Consider the following 19038-nt stretch of genomic DNA (forward strand, 5'->3'; position numbering starts at 1 on the left):
GTAAAAGACTAGGTCATCTTAACCCACCCCCCCCCCCGGAAAATATTTTCTCCGGGAGAAAACGCCCACTAAAACAGTCAATGTTGTCTAACTTCCTCTTCCCCCCAAGTCCTCTCGCTTCTCTGCCTCTCCCCAATTGCAATCGCAATCACCTGGGGACACTACGCCCTTCCCGGACACCAACGCCTCCGTCCACCACCCGATACCTGCACATGAACCTCTAGCCCGCGGAGTGCGACCCTACGCCCACCACCGCCACCAATAGCAATACATTCACTACCACCCCCATCTCGCACACAGGCCTTCTCGAGCGCACGCTTTGGCTTCGCGCCCCTTCTAGAAAAACGAGTGTGGGTGGAGGAAGAGATTTCAGCCAGTTTTGGGCCCCTGCCTCGGCTAATGGGGAGGAGCTATTCGACGCCTTTTCCACTGGGTGCTAGGTGGTGCGTTCTCCCTGCCAGCAGTGTTTGGGGTGCGGGTCCTGTGGCTAAGAGGGCCAGAGAGGCGAGAGTGGAGTTAAGGATAGTCTCAAAATATTTAAATAAGTGTGTGAAGGAGACGAAAAGGAAAAATAGGAATCAGGGAACGAAAAGAGGACGGAAAAGGCAATCTGGGAGAGAAAAGTTAGTAAAAGAAAGATGTACTTCATTAACGAGCAGGGGATCCTGCCGCTGCCTAAAAAAAAAGTGAGGCTAACCACGATTATGGGATTTGTAGTTTTACCGGGAGTTCGAGTGAAAGAGAGCGGAAGTAACAGCTGCGCAAGCGCAAAAGCGGCTTCTAGCGCGCACGCGCCTCAGTACTGGGAGTTCGCCGCTGGAGGGAGCTGTGGAGCGCGTGCGTGACCTCGCGCCTTTTCTTGGTGGCGGGAAAAGTGAGTCGAGTTTGGAGGGGCTTGGAGAATCGCTGAAATAGCTCACTCTCCTCTTCGCCTTTAGGTCCTCCTGGCTCCAGAAGGTATCTGGCTCTTCTCCCCTTGCAGATAAAGGTGCTAGTTGAGGCCAATCCCGGACCCTTTCGTCTGAGGAGAAGTTTTCTATTCAGGGTGACAACCGGCTCTTATTCCTTTAGAATCTTGAACCCCAGACTCACCCACAACAAACAAACAAAAGTAACTCAATATCATGGCAGGCAACGAAGGTCTGAGGGAGGATGAGGACACTGGTGCTTCAGCGGAAGGGGCAGCTGAGGGAAATTCTCTCATGGTCGGGTTCTTGATGGGGAAGAGAAGCTAGAAAGCCACTATTTTACCCTTTAAGGGGCGTCAAGGGCTTTTGACTCTGTGATACCTCTGATCTTAATTGTTCTGAAGAGAGAATTGGTGAGGGAAGAGAATAAAAATGCAGATCAGCAAATTTTTTCCCCTCTAGTTTTAAAGGTGGAATTAAGGCCTTTTACTATTCCAAATCTTGGTACCCTGAGAGGGAAAATAGTGCGGGGATCTGGAAGTTGATGGAGAATGTACTCCTTTAACTGAAAACGGCACGAAAAGGCTGGTTTGAGGTCGGTAACGGGCACACGTGGGAGCATCTTTGGCAGTAGATAGCAAGTCTGCATGAGATCAGAGTCCTGAAAAAGTCTGTGTTTTGGTGATAAGTGACTATATCTCTGTGCTTCCTTGCACTCTGAATCAAGAAGCTTTAGTTCACCATTAATTTATAGGATTCTATAAAAGGCTTAGTTCAAGTACAATAGGTTTGACAGTAATGCCTTGTTAGGTAGTCTAATATAGGTAGTAGCATAGCTGGAATCTTTTTCCTTCTGTTTTGCTAAAAGTTTTAAATGAAGCTCGCTGAGCACATAGAAAAAACTACTGTTGCTCATCGTGGCATGAAAATAAACAGGGATCTATATGCCATTAGACATTAAAGCCAAAAGGAAATCCAACTCCAGCTTAAAGGAAATTTTAGATATAGTATTTACAATTTTTTGAGGCCCATGGAGTCTGTGTTAGAGGACAATTCTAAAACGTTTACTTTTGTTCTCTTAGACCAAGGATTCCAGGAACAATATAAGGGAATACTTGGATAGTTAGGAAGGGGAACTTTGTGAACACATTCTAAATGGGGGGAGGAGTGAGGAGAATTAATGCTTTTTGAAAAATATTGACAAGACTGAATTAAGTTATGTAGCTAGATCAGTTCTCAGACATGTTGGTCTCCAAAAATTGGTTTACATATATTTATTGGTATTAATATATTAGAAATGAAACAAAAATTTAAACATTTATTAATGCTAAAATAACTAAAACCTTTACTTGTTAACATAACACTTTTATGAAAAATATATTTTCCTAAATGAAAGAAAAGTTAGTTTGAAGGATGGTGTTGTTTTACATTTTTGCAAATATCTTTCATGTCTGGTTTAATAGAAGACAGTTGGATATTTAACTGTTTCTGAATTCAGTCTATTATACAGGCATACCTTGTTTTATTGCACTGCGCTTTATTGCTCTTCACAGGTGTTGCATTTGTTTGTTTGTTTGTTTGTTTGTTTGTTTTTACAAATTAAAGGCAAGACCCTCTACCAGCAAAAATATATAGCTTGCTTTGTTGCAATACTCGCTTTATTATGGTAGTCTGGAACCAAACCCGCAATATCTCTAAAGTATACCTGTATCCTGTTTTGGTTGAAGTATGTGAGAAAATCCAGCAAATAAGTAGTTGGAAAAAAATTTAGAATTTAAAAAATGCAAATAAGTAGTTGGAAAAGGGAGGGGACCCCTGGGAGTCTTTGGATCACACTTTGCAAACTGTATGAGCTAGGTGATTTTATCTTAAAACCAATGTGATAATTTTTAGTGTTTAAGTGAAAGAAAACTTTCTATTTCTTAGAACCTCATTTACCTTCCCTTGATTCTCTTTACTTGTTGTTTCTAAGTTTGTTTCCCCTTCTTATTCACCTTTCTTTTTTATGTTGAGTAAATAGCATATGTTTATGGAACTTTCTTTAACTTTCATACTTGAAGCTTTATTGGATCCTCCTCCCCTCTTTTTCATCTAAGATAAGAAAAGAGAAATTAAAACTTCAAATGTTATTCCTGAGTCTAGAGTCCCCATTATTTCGTAGCTGGTCAGATGAAAATTGGTGGTGTTTTGTATATTTATTAACTGTCTTTTAAATTTTTTTCTCTCTCTGAACTAGATTTCGGTATTTGTTATTGGGGAAGAAAATAATTAGTCTGAAACAGAAAAGCAGAGACTTGAGTTGTCAGGCAGTGACTTCCTGGCTTTCTCTTCTCTATTGATCAGGTTAGTAATGTTCTTCATTACGCCCCCACTCTGGATAAAGAGAAACTGTTATATATCGCTGCTTATAGATTTACTACATCTTTTTAACTCAATAATGATTTACAATTTTATTGTTTTTTGAGGTTCCAGTAACGTACTTTTGCCTAGAGAGGTCAGTATAGGCTTAGATAATGATTTGAACCTAATTATTGGCAAATGTTTGCATTTTCAGGTTGATCAAAATACTTTTTATTTAAAAAATTTAGAATTTAAAAAATCACTTTGGAAGTGGCAATATATGTATGTTATAAAATGCTAGCGATGCACAAGAGATACAGTAAAAAGCTCCCTTCTGCCCTCAGCCACATGGTTCCACTCTCTAGATGTACCTTTGTCAGATTCTTCCAGAGATAATTTATGGATATACAAGCATATTTTGTAGATGTACATTTTTAAAAATCAAATATTGTCATCTCAAATATAGTAATGTTCACTTTTTATTTAGTATAGTTCTTGCAATTTAGATTATCTCCATAGGGACTTCTAATGATTATTTCTGGAATTCTGGGATCTGAGAGAAGATATGTTGGTCATTTGTGCTTAAATTAGTATTCCTTTTGTAGTCAATTTTATTCAGTTTCTAGCTTCTATTTAAGATTATAATTAAGAAGGAGGCCAATTTGCTGTAGTGTTTCTCCCCCAATTTCCCATTGGCCTTTTTTCGTGGAGCAAATACGTTTGGGAGTTGGTAATAATGAGTTAAGATGAAAAAAGAGAAAAAATGTGCTCCTTAATATAAAGGAAAAGTAGTTACTGCAGAATAGCACATCTGAATTATTTACATTTATAGAATCAAGAAAAGGAACAGAAAAATACTAAAAGATAATTTAAAAATGTTTTACACTCAGCTATGCTTTGGCCTTAATAGGTCAAGCCCCAACACCTTTTGAATTCATCTTGGGAAATAGGGAGAGGAACTCTACACCGTGAACAGCTGAGTGTTTACTATAGCCTGGCCATTTGAGGGTCTTAACATTTTTAGATCCTTTAAAGAGAACTGTATATGAACTAAAAGATCCATTTTATGCTGTTTTTGGGTCTCTATAGTGGAAGATGATAGAGTTGGCGGATTGGGTTTCAGGTCCAGGACCTTCAAAGTACTCAAAACCAACAGCCAGAAATAAGATCATTGAGAAGAATAGACATGCTATTAGTAGAATTTAGAATCTGAAGTTCTGGGTTGATCTTGGCTTTACTATGTATTAACTCTGAGGCTTTGAGCAAACCATTTAACCTCTCTTTGCATATTTTTTCATTTGTAAAAAAGGGAGATGGCATTTTATGACCTCTAAAGATCCTATCAGAACTACAATGTTTATTATAGCTGTTACAAAAATAAGAGTGAATTACATGCTTTAAGCCTAAAGAAAACTGGGTAGAGGGTTATAAGAAGTTTAGGCTGATAAAACAAAAGGCAATTCTCTTCTAATGGCTGGAAAGAAATAATATTAATAGTGGAAAGTGTAAATTGGAAAATGTAAAATTATTGGAATATCACAAGATGAGTCTTGGCACTCTCTGCTGGGCCACAGATGATTTGTGTGGGTATATTAATCTCTTCAGCATTTGATGTGACTGGAGGCTTCTCACTCCCATCCCTCATGCTGTGAATAGTCTGGTCCTTTTACTCTAGAGTACTTAGAAATATAATTTCCATATGTTTCGATGGGTACTTTCATGCTTTTTGTGTGTGCTAAGAGATTAAAAAGGTTGGGAAGCACTGAACTAGACTATTGGGATTTAGTTTAGCAAAGTTAATAGCACAGACTTAAATCAGGTTCTAATCCTGATTTTACCACTTGTCAATTACTTAATATCTTTAAAGCTCTCTAAGCCTCAATTGCCCTAGGTGGTTTTATCTTATAGATTTATTGTGAGAATTAAACAAGATGACATATGTAAAGGGTAAAGAACATAGTCAGTGCTCAAAAAGTGTTATTCATTATTATTGGTTACAATTTTGGTAGTAATAATAAAACATATTGATGTAGTATAGAACATCTGTGAGTAGATAGCCACAGATGAGCTATGGATATAGAGTGAAGATGCTAGATTTTTATTACTAGATTCTCTGAGGATCTCAGCTGGTTATGAAATATTTCTGAGCCATGAATAATGATGCTAGAATCCAGCACATTGGGAAATGTATTGGACTAGAAGATCTAAATAAAGGGAAAATATAAATTTTAGTGGTGATAAAAAAGGGCGTTCTCTATGCATAGGGACTTTCGAATTAGGTCAGAGAATTGCCAAATTGTTTTTTAAGCATTTAACTTGTGAAATGAGATTATTTCTGTGAAGAAAACTCTCACTCTTTAACTCCAAGAACCATCCATATCCTACTACTACTATTCTACTACGATTTATACTTACATCTGTTAAAAACAAGACAACAGGCTCATAATTGAGTTTCTAATGCTAAGCTCCATGCCACCAAAGCAAGACTTAATTTAATTACAGTTTCAGCTCTCTTAGAAATGGAATATTAAACCAGTCAATCAGGAATCTCCTGATTAGCACTAGTTAGGTAATCTGCCTGATAGACTCCTTCTATCCCATAAAGGAAAGTAACCTTGCAATAACCAATCAACTTTTTTGCCTGATATAACTTCCTTGTTCCTCTCTGTTCAGCCTATAAAAGTCTTTTATTTTGTGTGTAGCTCCTTGGAGCTCCTTTCTATCTACTAGATTTGTTGCTGCCCAATTCGTGAATCATTGAATAAAGCCAATAAGATCTTCAAAATTTACTCAGTTGAATTTTTTTTTAACACATCACTACCACTACCACTTCTACTTACTGATGAGTGTGTACCTCATATCGGACATAGTTTTAAGCACATAAAGGACTAAGATTATTGCTAATATTTAAAACAGTAACTCTCTTTATCCCCTGGCATGTAGTTGGTACTGCTGAGGAGATAGAAGTGTAGTCAAGAAGGCAGAAAATGTAGTTCAAGGGTCCCAGGAAAAGATATCTTGAACCCAAGAAAAGACAGGGAAAGAAGAAGGTTTAAAATCATGTTCAATCAGAGTCATAGTTAATTTCTTTTTTTCTAACAAGGATACAAAGAAAGTAATTTCTGAGCTGAATGATGACAGCGTTGCAGAGTAAAGAAGGTGAGTCAAGGATGAGGGAGGTTCACTTTGTACATTTCTCTCATTTTTCCCTTCTGTCTCAGCTCTTGGACATCTGGACCAAGGGGTCCAGATGCTCACCAAAGGGAAGCTCAGTGCACATATATTTTGTATCCACTCCGTTAAAGTTACTACATTTCTAGATATTTTGAGTGAAATATATATGAGTTAGAAACAGTCCAGTTCAAGGAATGTATGAATTCTTAGGGAGATAAAAGACATTTCAATATCTATAACATAAATTTGAATGGGGTGAATGTTATTAGACAAGTTCAAAGTGTTATAGAAGCTCAGAAGAAAGAGGTATTACTTATACCTGGGAGGATCAATACAATTTTTATTGTCATCATTTGTAGGTTTTTACTAGTTTTTTCCTCTAATTTCCCATAAAATTTTGTCCAAAGTTAAAAAGAGCAAATTAAAAAAAGAAATCACAGTTGAATAATTCAGTTTCCTATATGCTTATGTTTATGTTTGAATTACTCAGTGGTTCCTAAGCCTGGAAGTATATCAGAATCAGATAGATAGACTTGTAAAATTACAGATCCTTGGGCCTCATTTTAAACTACTTCATCAGAATCTTAGGGCAGGGGTGTGAGGGTGGGTAAGGAAAGGCCCAGAAATCTGAATTTGTTAAAATCTTTCTTCAGATAATTCTGATATGGCCAGTCAATGGGCGATGTTTGGCAGTCTCTGTGTTAGATGGTATGTTTCACAAATTCTATCTGATGATCAAATTTCTTTCAGAATATGGGAAAGGATCAAAAAAATCTTTTGCCCCACCTGCCCAAAAACTGCATAGCTTGATTCCCGATAGCCTTAACTCACCCAAAGAGGAGACCCTGGGCATCAGTTCCCTAGAGACAGAGGCCAGGCCAAACTTACTAAAGGCCAGGTTAAAGAAGAAGGAGAAAGCAACCACAGAGAATGGTTCAAGCAATGGCCAGGAGAAAAAAATAAAGGCTCAAGACAACAAGCAAAAGGAGAAGAAAGAAAAGGTATCGGTCATATTGATGGGCTCTAGTGGGACAGTTTCTCCTAGTCATCCAGCCTAGACAAAGAGAATCTTTTCATGTTGAAACTGTAGTTTCGGTTTCTTATTCCTTTTTTGGGACTTCCATTTTTTTCTTAAAGAGGTAAAAAATGTTTTGATGAAAACATTTAGCAGGAAATAATGGGTAGGTAAGGGTGAGGCGGGATAGAGATGAATAGAAGTGGACAGAAATTGTATCAACTTTTTCCTTTTCTTTGACTCCTTTATTCCCAGGAGACCTGGGATAGAGTTTATGGAGTCCTTAAATATGTTCATCGACTTCATGTTTTCAGCCTTGTGAACATATTGCTTTATCTAAAGGAGGCTTCCTTGATTGGCCAGAGAGGAGGACTGGGGAAAGATGAGCAGTTTTCCTTTCCTACCTTTGTCTCTGCAGGAAAAATCAAGTCTTACCAATGCAGAATTTGAGGAGATTATCCAGATTGTGCTACAGAAGTCCCTCCAGCAGAGCTTGGGTATGCTTCTAGTGAAAAAGAGTTTCAGTTAGGCAGATAAACTGTTACCTGAGGTGTAGTAAGCTGACAGCTTTGCTCCTTCTCTCTTTCTTCCTAAGTAAGAAAATATTTTAAAATGGAACTTTAAAATATTTTTAAATATTTCATCTTCTATCAACAGCACGATAGCTAAACCACCTTAGATAAGGGATACTGATTTTTTAAAAAGTAGATTATGTGGACTTCAGAATGCAAATATAGTCTCTTCTAGATTTTTAAAATGTTATTTAAATTCATTTTTGTATGTTTACAATCTACTTAGAAAAGATAAATGTTTTTTCCAAGGTTTGAAGGACTTAGTTTCCACCTATCCTTGTATATTTTTTGTTTTCAATACGTTTTGACATATGCTCAGGAATTTGATTTTTAGAATAAAGAACTCTATAGCATAGGCCTTGAGACCTTCTCCGTAAGGTGGTCATGAGACTAAGGAGAATGATCTGACATTTTCAGCTATTCTTAGGTGTACTTCTGTTCATAAAGAAAGTTTGAGGAACAGATGATATAAAACACAGTACACAAAATAAAACTGACATTACTTGGCTATCTTGGAATGAGGCAGATCAATCTGGAAAGGCTTGAGGAAAGACATAGATTTGTAGTTTTCCTGAAGATTGAAAGACTTAAATTCTTATGATATAACAAAAGTCCAAAAGGAAGCTCTTCCAAGCAACAGGAGGTAGACATTTTAATGAAAGTTTACAGTTTGGAAATAATGAGGTAGTTATTTTCCTGAATTGCTTCTCTGCTTATAGTATTTTGTTTTGGGAGGGATGGAATCTAGCCTTGGTTTTCCAGAGACTTCCTGTGCCCAGCCTATAAGATATACCCAGTTTGACAAGGAACCAGGAATTACTTCTTCTACTACTGATAATGATAATGCTGATGGGTAAGTTTATCCCTATGGAACAAGTTGATCACAGGGTAGCCTTAATATTAGTAAATTGTTGTGTCTGTCTGTCTATCTGTCTGTCCGTCCATCCGTCCATCTGTCTGTCTGTCTGTCTATCTATCTATCTATTTATCTATCTATCTATCTATCTATCTATGTCATTTTTTTATATTTATAGATTTCTCTCAGCTCAGGAAAGATACCTGTTTGAATTGGGAAAAATAGGCAAGTCGATGGATAAAATGACCTCAGGAGGCCTAAGAGAGCCTAGGATTCTTCTGTCCTCCTAACTTTTATCCTTGGATTTTTTTTCAAAAGAAGGGTACTGCAAATTGCTCCTTTTTACCTTTTCATTAAAAATAATTTTATTTTCAGAGAGAGGGTAATGGTACCTCATATTCTAGAGATTTCAGCCTCTCAGGAAGGTGGAGTAATCCCTGAGATAAAGATGTCTAAGCCAGGCCAACCAGATCCTGCACCCTCTGAGAAGAAATTCAATAGACTTTCCTTAAGCAAAAGAAAGAAAGAAGCTCGTAAGTATTGTCACATATATTTTGACATCTGGTTCAAATATTTAATTCATCAAATTAGAGAATAGGACAATAGTCAGGCTGAGAATTTTCAGCCCAAGACTTGAAATTATCACACTATAATTCTTCCTTCTTCCTGTTTTACTATCTACAAAGAATGTCTCCCTCATTTCCCTACTTTACAATGTTTTGTTTTGTCTTTACATAAGATGAGAAAATGAAGAAAGCCCAAAGTGAACATAAGCACAGACAGAAAGACCAACCGAAGAAAATGGTTCAGGATCATTCTCAGTTCACGGACCAACAAAAAAGAGAAGAAAGTGGTTTTGGTGAGTTCAGCCATGGTTTGAAAGAACTACTTGGGCTTGAAAACTGGAGATGGCAGAGAGAGGCAAGGGTTAGAATGTTAGAGGAAATTTTGCAAAGATTATAATTAATCTCTCATAGCTACTTGTTAGAGGGTATGCTGCTGAGGAAGAGAGAGAAAGATTTAATTCATTCAATTATTCATTCATATAATTCATAGTTGTTGGGTGCCTATTATATACCAGGTATTTTCGGAGGTGCTGAGTAAGTGCAGAGGAAATGAATATAAGCCTGCCACAAGGGAGTTAGGCTTCTGAAGAAGGCAGACGAGAAAGCTACAAGTTGGAGTAGACCTGGAAAAGATATTGCTTGAGCCAGATCTTGAAGTATAATTTAGTTAAGTGAACCAAAGTGAGAATGGGGGAGGGGAGATCAGAGTGATAATTACTGGCAGAGTTATACAGGAGGGCTAATGGTTGTAGCTTTTGTGTATATTGTGGGATAAGAGGTTGCAGAGGTGGGGGAGATAAGGCTAGAGGCATGCAGGGCCAGATCATAAAGGCTTTACATGTGAAGCTATGGAATTTGGATTTTGTTTTAAAGGTAAAGAGGAACCATTGACATTAAGTGGGGAAAACTTGATAAGATTTACATTTTAGAAAGCTCACTCTGGCACTAGCATGGAATATGGATTCATGGAAGCAAGACTAGACCCATAGAAATAGTGATCCAAACAAAGGAGATAGATAAGTAACAGTGAAGAGGAAGAGACTAATTTGAAATCTTTAGGAGACAGGATTAATATGACATGGTTGCCAGTTGGATATGAGAGGAAGAGTAAAGCCTCTAAGATGATCCTGTTTTCTGGCATGAATGACTAAGTGGCTAAAAGAACTATGATCTGAAAGAGAGAATATAGAAGAAAGAGCAAGTTTAAAATGATGAATTCAGCTTTGGACAAATTAGGGGGTCTGCGATGAGATTTAGAGTTCAAGAAAGAGGTCTGGCACATAGATCAATGGGATTGAATAGAGATCCCAGAAATGGACCCACGTCTATATGGTCATTTAATCTATGACAAAGGAGGCAAGAATATACAATGGAATAAAGACAGTCTATTCAATAAATGGTGTTAAGAAAACTGAACAATTACATGCAAAAAAAAAAAATGAAACTGGACCACCTTCTTACACCATATATAAGAATAAACTCATAATAGAGTAAAGACTTAAATGTAAGACCCCAAACCATAAGACTCCTAGAAGAAAACATAAGCAGCAAACTCTCTGACATTGCTCTTAGTAAATTTTTTCTGATATATCTCCTTGGGCAAGGGAAACAAAAGAAAAAATAAACAAATGAAACTGTATCAAAGTAAAAAGGTTTTGCACAGCAAAGGAAACTACCACCAAAATGAAAAGACAACCTACCAAATAGAAGAAGATATTTGCCAATAATACATCTGATAAGGGGTTAATAGCAAAAATTTATAAAGAACTCATATAACTCAACACCAGAAAAACAAACAATCCAATTAAAAAATGGGCAAAGGACCTGAATAGGCATTTCTCCAAAGAGAACATACAGATGGCCAATAGACATATGAAAAGATGCTCAATGTCACCAATCATCAGAGAAATGCAAATTCACACAACAAAATAGCACCTCACACTGTCAGAATGGCTGCCATCCATAAATGAAAAATAAATATTGCTGAGGACGTGACAAAAAGGGAACCCTTGTGCACTGTTGGTGGGATTGCAAATTGGTACAGCCACTATGGAACACTTCGGAGGTTCTTCAAAAAATTAAAAATAGAACTACTTTATGACTCAGCAATTCCACTTCTGGGTATTTATCCAAAGAAAACCAAAACACTAGTGCAAAAAGGTGTATGCCTCCCTATGTTCACTGCAGCGCTATTTATAATAACCAAAATATGGAAACAAACTAAATGTTTATCAATAGATGATTAGATAAAGAAGAAGTGGTACACATATACAATGACATTACTCAGTCATCAAAAATGAAAACTAACCATTTGCAACAACATGGATGAACTTAGAGGGTATTATTCTAAGTGAAATAAGTCAGAGAAAGACAAATACCATATGATTTCACTTATACATGTTATCTAAGGAACAAAATAAACTAACAAACAACAAAAACAGACTCATAGATACAGAGAACAAACTGGTGATTGCCACATGGTGGGGGTTATGAGGCTGGGTGAAAAAGGTGAAAGGATTAAGAAGTACAAATTGGTAGTTACGAAATAGTCATGGGTATGTAAAGTACAGCATAGGGAATATAGTCAATAATGTAATAACTGTATAGTGCCAGGTGGGTACTAGACTACTCAGAGGGATCATTCATAAATTACATAAATATCTAATCACTATGCTGTGCACCTGAAACTAATATAGCATAATATTGAATGTCAACTCTAATTGAAAAGTAAAAATTAAGAAAAAAGAAAGGAAGAGGTCTGGGTTGGAAATAGAGATGTGGGAGTCATCTGCATCAGTAGGAATTGGTGAAATTTTCCAAGAAGAAAGTGTAGAGAGAGAAGAAAAGAGCATTGAATAAAAAACCCTGGGAGAAAATAATGTTTAGGGTTGAGCAGAGGAAGAGCTGCCTAGGGAGAAAACTAAGATGAACTAAGAGAAAATTCTGAAAGGTAGAAGGAAAACTAGGGGAGTATGTTATTACAGATGCCAGGGGAGTAGAGAATTTCAAGAAGGGGAATATTTAGCTTTGTCAAATGCTACTATAGAGACACCAAAGAGGATAAAGAGTTGAAAATGTTTAATGGATATCACAATTAGGAAGTAGTTAGGGTCTTGATTAGAGCAGTTGGTAAGGATGAATGGCAGGTTATAGTTGGTTGAAGAATACTTTTTCAATTAGTTTAGATGTGAAAACTAGGAGGGAGAAAATGGTAAATAAAGGGGGAAATGGGGGTAGAGTTGAGGAAAAGTTGTCCTTTTAAAAAAAGTATATGTAGCCTGTGCGTTGTGAGCGTATTTATATGCCCAAGGAAAATTATTTGTAGAGAGAGAGAGATTGAAAGGAGTGAGAGGAGAACTAGAGGATTTATTTTTAGTTAGAAAGGACAACTTAGCCTTTGAGATTGGATGGAGGGAAGGTAAGGGTGGATATAGATTTATTTATTCTTTTAACAATAGATATTAATGCCTTATATTATGTACCAGGCACTGTGCTAGTTGCCGGAATTATAGTGTTGAACAAAATAGATAATTTCTGACTTCATAGAATTTACAGTTTTAGTGTATTACACAGATAATAAATATTTTATAGGAAATAACCTTGGTAATATTGGGAAATTTTAGAACAAGAAATAAAGTAGATCGTACAATATATTAGTATGTTTAACATTTTGAAAATAAGTAGACTTAGGTATCTGGAGGAAAACAGCCTTGTGCCAAAAAAACAGAACTTAAAATGTAAGGAACAATGGAATAAACAGTCAGCTAGTGTCTAATAAAATGTATGTATATAAGTTTAATTATAGAAGCATAATATGGTTTGTGCACACTTGAAAGAAAACTCTAGAAAGACTATGCAGGCACCAAACAAGGTAGTTCAGGGCAATAAACTGCTCCTCGTGTTATTATGACATGATAATATAAGGAACTAGAAGAATTGGTCTAATTTGGGCAGTTGGGTGGTCTGAGTGGTATTGATCCATCTCCTGAACCTCTCAGTATTAGGGCAAGATGAAAATTCACCCCTTAGGAAGTGCTTATGAATCGAATTGTGATTATAGTTAATGTATAAACTTCTTGCTATAGAAGAACACTGTTTCTTACAGTTGCCAAGGAGAGGTGAGTCTTCCTGGAGTAGAAAATAGAAAGGGGAATATCTGATAAATACATTCAATTTGTGTTAAGTACTGGGAAGGAAACAAATGGAGTATCATGAGAGGAAATAATGGAGACCTGATTAAGACTGGGCCAGTCAGGGAATACATTTGTAAGGAAATGACATTTAAGCTGAAACCTGAAGGAAGAGTGGGAGTAGGAGAAAGAGTTTGAGGTAGGATGAAGTTTGGCATATTCCAGATACTAAAAGAAAGCTGGTGTGATTGGTGTTCAGAGAGCAGGGGGAAGCAAGGCAGGAAAGTGGCTCTGGATAAATATAAAGAGGTAGGTAGTAATTAGATCAAATACCATATTACGAAGTGAGAATTTTATTCTAAGTGTATTGGGAAGTCACTGGTAAGTTTTAACAAAGGGAGTGGCATTATTAAATTAATATTTTAAAAAGATTCCTTTGGTGATTAATTGGAGAATAAAGTATGGGAGAACAAGAGTAGATGAGTTAAGAAGTTAGTGCTAGGATCGGATAATTTGGTGGCTTGGATTAGGAGGATGAAAGTGGAGACAGAGAAGTGAAGAACTTAGTAGTGAATTGAATATGGGGAGTGTTATTCTGGCTTGAGCAGTTACATGAAAGGAGGTAGAGAAAGGTGGAGGAAAAGCAAATTTTGGGAATAAGATCAAGCGTTTGGGTTTGGGCCCTTTAGGTTTGAGATCATTGTGAGACATCCAAATAGAGATGTCAAAGAGCAAGGTGGCTATAAGTATCTGGACCTCAGAACAGAGGCTGTTATAATACATCTCTGTGTTGTCAGGTATGAAAATGGATTTCAGAGTTATAGGAACAGGAAAGCTTGCCTCAGGAGAAAGTATAGCATGGAGCAAACACCCATGATTGGGCTTTGGAGCCCCAACATTTAGAGATTGAATGAAGAACAAGGAGAATTCAGTAAAGGAGACTGAGGAGGGTGAAGTACTGAGGAGGGAGCTGCCAGAAAGTTGGGGAGGGAGGACGGGAGAATGAGGGATCATAGAATCCAAGGAAACTGGTGTTTTAAGAATGAATGGTCAATTGAAATGCTTTTAACATGTGTCTATGATATCAGTCTTCATTACCATAGAGTCACATTGTGAGCCTCAAACATAATTTTCAAACATATTATCTTCTCTTTCTATGTTGTTTGAAAGGAAACTCTTAAAAACTGTTTATTGCTGTCATTGGAAATTTCATCCCAAGCCATAGATATCTAGTTTTCTATCATTAGGATGATTTTTTCCTTACTCATTTCCTCATGAATATTTGTTTTGTTGATCTGTGTTTACTTTTATGGTCCCTAGACCCTTCTTCTATTCTTACTTTCTAGTCTTGTTAGATCATCTCTGTAAACATCTAAAATTATCATTGGCAATGTCTTTTCAGACTAATATATCATTCCCAACAACTACTTAATTTCTTCAAAATTAAGTAACTGAGAAAGTGACCCATAATATGCTTTTCTGAGGGATGATTTCAGTGGGATGGAGGGCATTCCTTATGTTCAGGCATTTAAGGTAAAATTTGACAATGGGAGAGTGGACTTACTAGGGAAACATATTAATTGGTGGTGTTAATTATGAATATATAGTGCCTGGTTTTGTGATTTTTCTCTAGCAACATTCAATTTAAAGAATGTAGATACAGAAAGGTAGAGTGGGTTGTGTTTTACCAGCTGGGTAGGAGGAAGGACAGAGGGAAAGGGAGTTGAAGATGCCTGCAAGACAATCTAAAGAATCAAACCTGAGTAAGTACACAGAAAAGAGCTTGCTACTAGATAGAGGGAAGGTAGGATCCAGTGGATCAGAGATCTAGACAAAGCAAAAGTTTCTGTAGAGGTCTTTGAGCAAGTAAAGTGAAAGGATAGGTGGATAAGTGATTTAAGGGAGTGTGTGGTCCCTGCAGATGACTGGGAGGGGCATGTAAGAGCAGGAGTGGGTTACTCAAGGGAAGTGTGGTAACTGAGGTGGTGCGGAGGAAAAGGTCAAGGAATTCAAAGAATGGAGTGCTTTGTGAATTACCCCTGTGGAAACAGTGGTCACTTGGAATAAGGGCAGGAGGTAGAGAGGAGAAGGCTGAACCAGATGCCAGAATCTTTACGAGGAAGATGAGAGGGCAGTGTGGTTCCTTGCACGGACCTCAAGGGAGGAATGGTTTTTGTAGAAAGGAGGATAGTAATGGTCTGGAAGTGGCAGTGGGGAGTAAGGATGATGCTGACTCCATTTTCTGGTCTGAGAGACATGAGATGTATGAGAAGGAACCAGTTCCACTTAGAGGGCTGAGGGTGGGGGTGGTGTCAAGTAGAGGCAATGGCAGTATATCACCAGGTTTCAAAAAGGGGATAGAGGTTCATAGAAGAGGTCGAGGATATGTGGACTTTGGTTGCTTTTGTCTGGAATTCAAAAGAACATAGAGGAACAGTTTGGAAGGGGCAAAGGAGAGGCTGTTTGGGGCACTGGTCAACTTAGAAAATGAAGGGATAGAGAAAGATGGGGATGAGTTTGGAAGGTAATGGATGAAAGGAGTGCTTTGTCTTTTAGCAGGGCCTGAAGTAAATAGTTGATTGAGAAATGATGAACTTAAACCTGAGTCTTTTGAAGGGGGTTGAATTCAGGGCTCTTGGTACCAAAGGTTGCAACTTGGTGATTTGGTGTCAGGTAAATCAGTTGAGATTCAGATAGGAACTCTGATGTGCGCAAAAGATGCTGGGTAACCCTTCAAAAGAACTTTTCAGTATTGACATGCTAGCAGAGAATAAGGAACTAGCTAAAAAGATACCAGCTAACCTTTTAAAGAACTCCCAATACAGGAAACATTCCTTTCTGCCCTAGGTGGAGGAGAGACAATAGCATGGTATAGTAGGAAGACTGAAATGTGAGACCTGGGTTGTAAGTTCAGCTCTGCCACCAATTTAGACTTATCTTTAGCAAGCCAATTAGCATCTCTGAGCCTTAGTTTTTCTATTTATAAGTCAAGGATTGAACTAGTTGATCTCTAAGGCTATGTGACTCTGGTGGATTTTTAGTTGGATTGAAGAAGGAAGAGAATGTTTTTGAGTCTCTCATTTCAGTTTCTTTTCCCATCACAGGTCAATGTCTAGTCTGGGTCCAGTGTTCTTTCCCAAATTGTGAGAAATGGAGGCGGCTTCGTGGGAACATTGACCCCTCAGTCCTTCCAGATAATTGGTCCTGTGACCAGAATACAGGTAGAATAGAGTCAAAATTTTTGTTTTTATGTTTTTATTGTTCTACTCTTTCTTTCTCTGCATGTTTTTTTAGATTAAATATGTCATAGGTATAGTTTCAACTCCAGGGGTTCTTGTAATGTTTGTGAGAGAGATAAATCAAGATAAATCTGGCATAATGGGTTAGAAGAAGACACCCTGAAGACTTATGTTGTGGGAAGGGCATGGAACTTAAATGTATGTTCTGAATGAATTCCATCTTCTTCAGCATTGGTCAGACCCTGTCAATCCTGCTTAGATTATCATTATTGGGTTGGTGGTTAGGAAGGGATATGGGATATATGGAGAAAAGCAGGTGAGAGAGATCTAGTGGCTTAAAAATTCTAAAATGTTTGAAACTACTTTGAAGAGATTATGATAATCTAGTCCAGCCCAATTATTTTACAGATGAGAAAACAGTCTCAGAGAAATTACTGTCGTGATGTTACATAGATGGAAGCAGGGTCAGACAATGGGATATAGGCAGAAGTTTGGAATCTCTTTCTATAGAGTGTAAGGAGGCAGCACTCCTACTTTTCCTGGCCTTAGGCTGGATTTCTTCTCTGGATCTTTGTTCTTTTTCCTCCATGCCTGTCTCCCAGGTGTCCTTTTGGGCCCACCTGCTGCGTATACCAGTTTCTTGGCCTATCCCCTGTCATCATTTAGATTTTCACCTCATGAGGCTCTTTCCTTCCCTTCATTACTTTTCTCTTTTGGCAGACTTGGAGTATAATTGCTGTGACATCCCTGAGGAGACCTGGACAGGGCGTGAGAGTGATGTGGCCTATGCCTCCTACATTCCAGGATCCATCATCTGGGCCAAGCAATATGGTTACCCCTGGTAGGGCACCATAGTATAGTTAGAACATCCTTCATGAACTTAAGAATGGTAGATTAAAACAGGGAAAGAAATGGAAAGCATTTATAATGGAAATGATATCTGCCTTAGAAAGAACATGGGGTAGGGGAAAAATAAAGTACCAAGCTTAGAGGCTTTTGAAAAACGTATATTCTAGAGGTTTCACAGAGGAGGTTGTACCTCCCTGGAAAAAAGAGTCTGACGGTTCTACCCCAAGTGGGTAGAAAGAGGAGGGTTGCTCCAAGGCATTTTTTAAACCTTGAGATATGAGAATTATACAAAATAAAGAGAACATGGAAGGGTAGGATGGATAATTTCTTTGGAAATGTCCTTTGTCAGAAAATTTTGTTCTCAGGTTTCTGGAAGGCCTAGAAGGATAAGATACTTTTACTAGGAAGATTCTGAGCCTTATTTGTACATTGATGGAAGTCACTTCACTTACTTGGTAGTGAGCTCTGGAGGAGATTGACCATGGTGAGGGGTGGTCTATCTTTGAGACCCTTTGCTTGCAAAACACATTGCTTCTTTCTGTACATGTATATTGGTGACTTTGCATTCTGATCATCTAAACCCTTCCCTTCCATCCCCTATTCCCATCTATCTTCTTCAGGTGGCCAGGCATGGTAGAATCTGATCCTGACCTGGGGGAATATTTTCTTTTTGCTTCTCATCTTGATTCCCTGCCGGTGAGTTTTCCTAGTTCAGGGTAGGTAGGCTCAGGCCAAAGTAATGAACAAATCCATCCTGAAGGATGTAGAGAGTTAGAAACATAGATAGCCAGCAGACACGAACAGAAACAGACATTTAGCTAGAGTGACAAACACAGAAATAAGTATTCACATATAGAAGCAAACTTGTATCTAATTAAATAATTCATTACTAGGATGTTTATGATTTTCATAAATATGCTTTGGTTAGAATTCTTGAGATCAGAATGGAAGAATAATGGAATGAGGTGGGGTAGGTGGGTCAGGCTTAAGGGAGCAGGTAAGATCCATAACCTCCTTCCTCGTTACTCTTCAATTCTTTCCCTGTCTTTTCTGGTTAGAGTATCAAGCAAGGAGGATGAAAGTCCATAACAGTGCCATCTTTTATTTCAGTCTAAGTACCACGTGACATTTTTTGGAGAAACAGTTTCTCGTGCTTGGATCCCAGTCAACATGCTAAAGAACTTCCAGGAGCTGTCTCTGGAGTTGGCTAGAGTGGTGAGCAACCCTTGGGGGTCAGTTGTATACAAGGAACTTGAAAACTAAACCTTCCCTTTATTAAACCTGATTTTCTCCCAGGGGAAGCTATTTTGGGGGAAAGTCCCATGTCTGACCAAGTGCACAAGGTTAAGATTATTCATGAGGGACTCTTCTTTCTACCAGAATTTCAGC

At 37.8% G+C, this 19038-nt stretch overlaps 1 protein-coding gene across 3 annotated transcripts in view; it reads left to right on the forward strand.

Annotated features, from left to right (window-relative positions):
- Positions 1-69: 69 nt before the first annotated feature.
- Positions 70-19038, forward strand: part of ZCWPW1 (zinc finger CW-type and PWWP domain containing 1) — a 33212-nt gene continuing 14243 nt past the window's right edge. The window contains exons 1-12 of one of the 3 annotated variants that reach the window (XM_025051546.1): positions 70-957; positions 3145-3251; positions 6352-6407; positions 7173-7423; positions 7856-7934; positions 8745-8862; positions 9241-9398; positions 9605-9724; positions 16666-16782; positions 17521-17641; positions 18270-18345; positions 18760-18864. In XM_025051546.1, the coding sequence (XP_024907314.1) occupies positions 6380-6407; positions 7173-7423; positions 7856-7934; positions 8745-8862; positions 9241-9398; positions 9605-9724; positions 16666-16782; positions 17521-17641; positions 18270-18345; positions 18760-18864 (1173 nt within the window). In that variant the 5' untranslated portion in view covers positions 70-957; positions 3145-3251; positions 6352-6379. The remainder of the gene's footprint in view (positions 958-3144; positions 3252-6351; positions 6408-7172; positions 7424-7855; positions 7935-8744; positions 8863-9240; positions 9399-9604; positions 9725-16665; positions 16783-17520; positions 17642-18269; positions 18346-18759; positions 18865-19038) is intronic. The other 2 variants (XM_015594588.2, XM_025051547.1) reach the window with 2 other exon arrangements.

This window comes from Pteropus alecto, unplaced genomic scaffold (genome assembly GCF_000325575.1).
Source record: "Pteropus alecto unplaced genomic scaffold, ASM32557v1 scaffold68, whole genome shotgun sequence".
Lineage (NCBI taxonomy): Eukaryota > Metazoa > Chordata > Mammalia > Chiroptera > Pteropodidae > Pteropus > Pteropus alecto.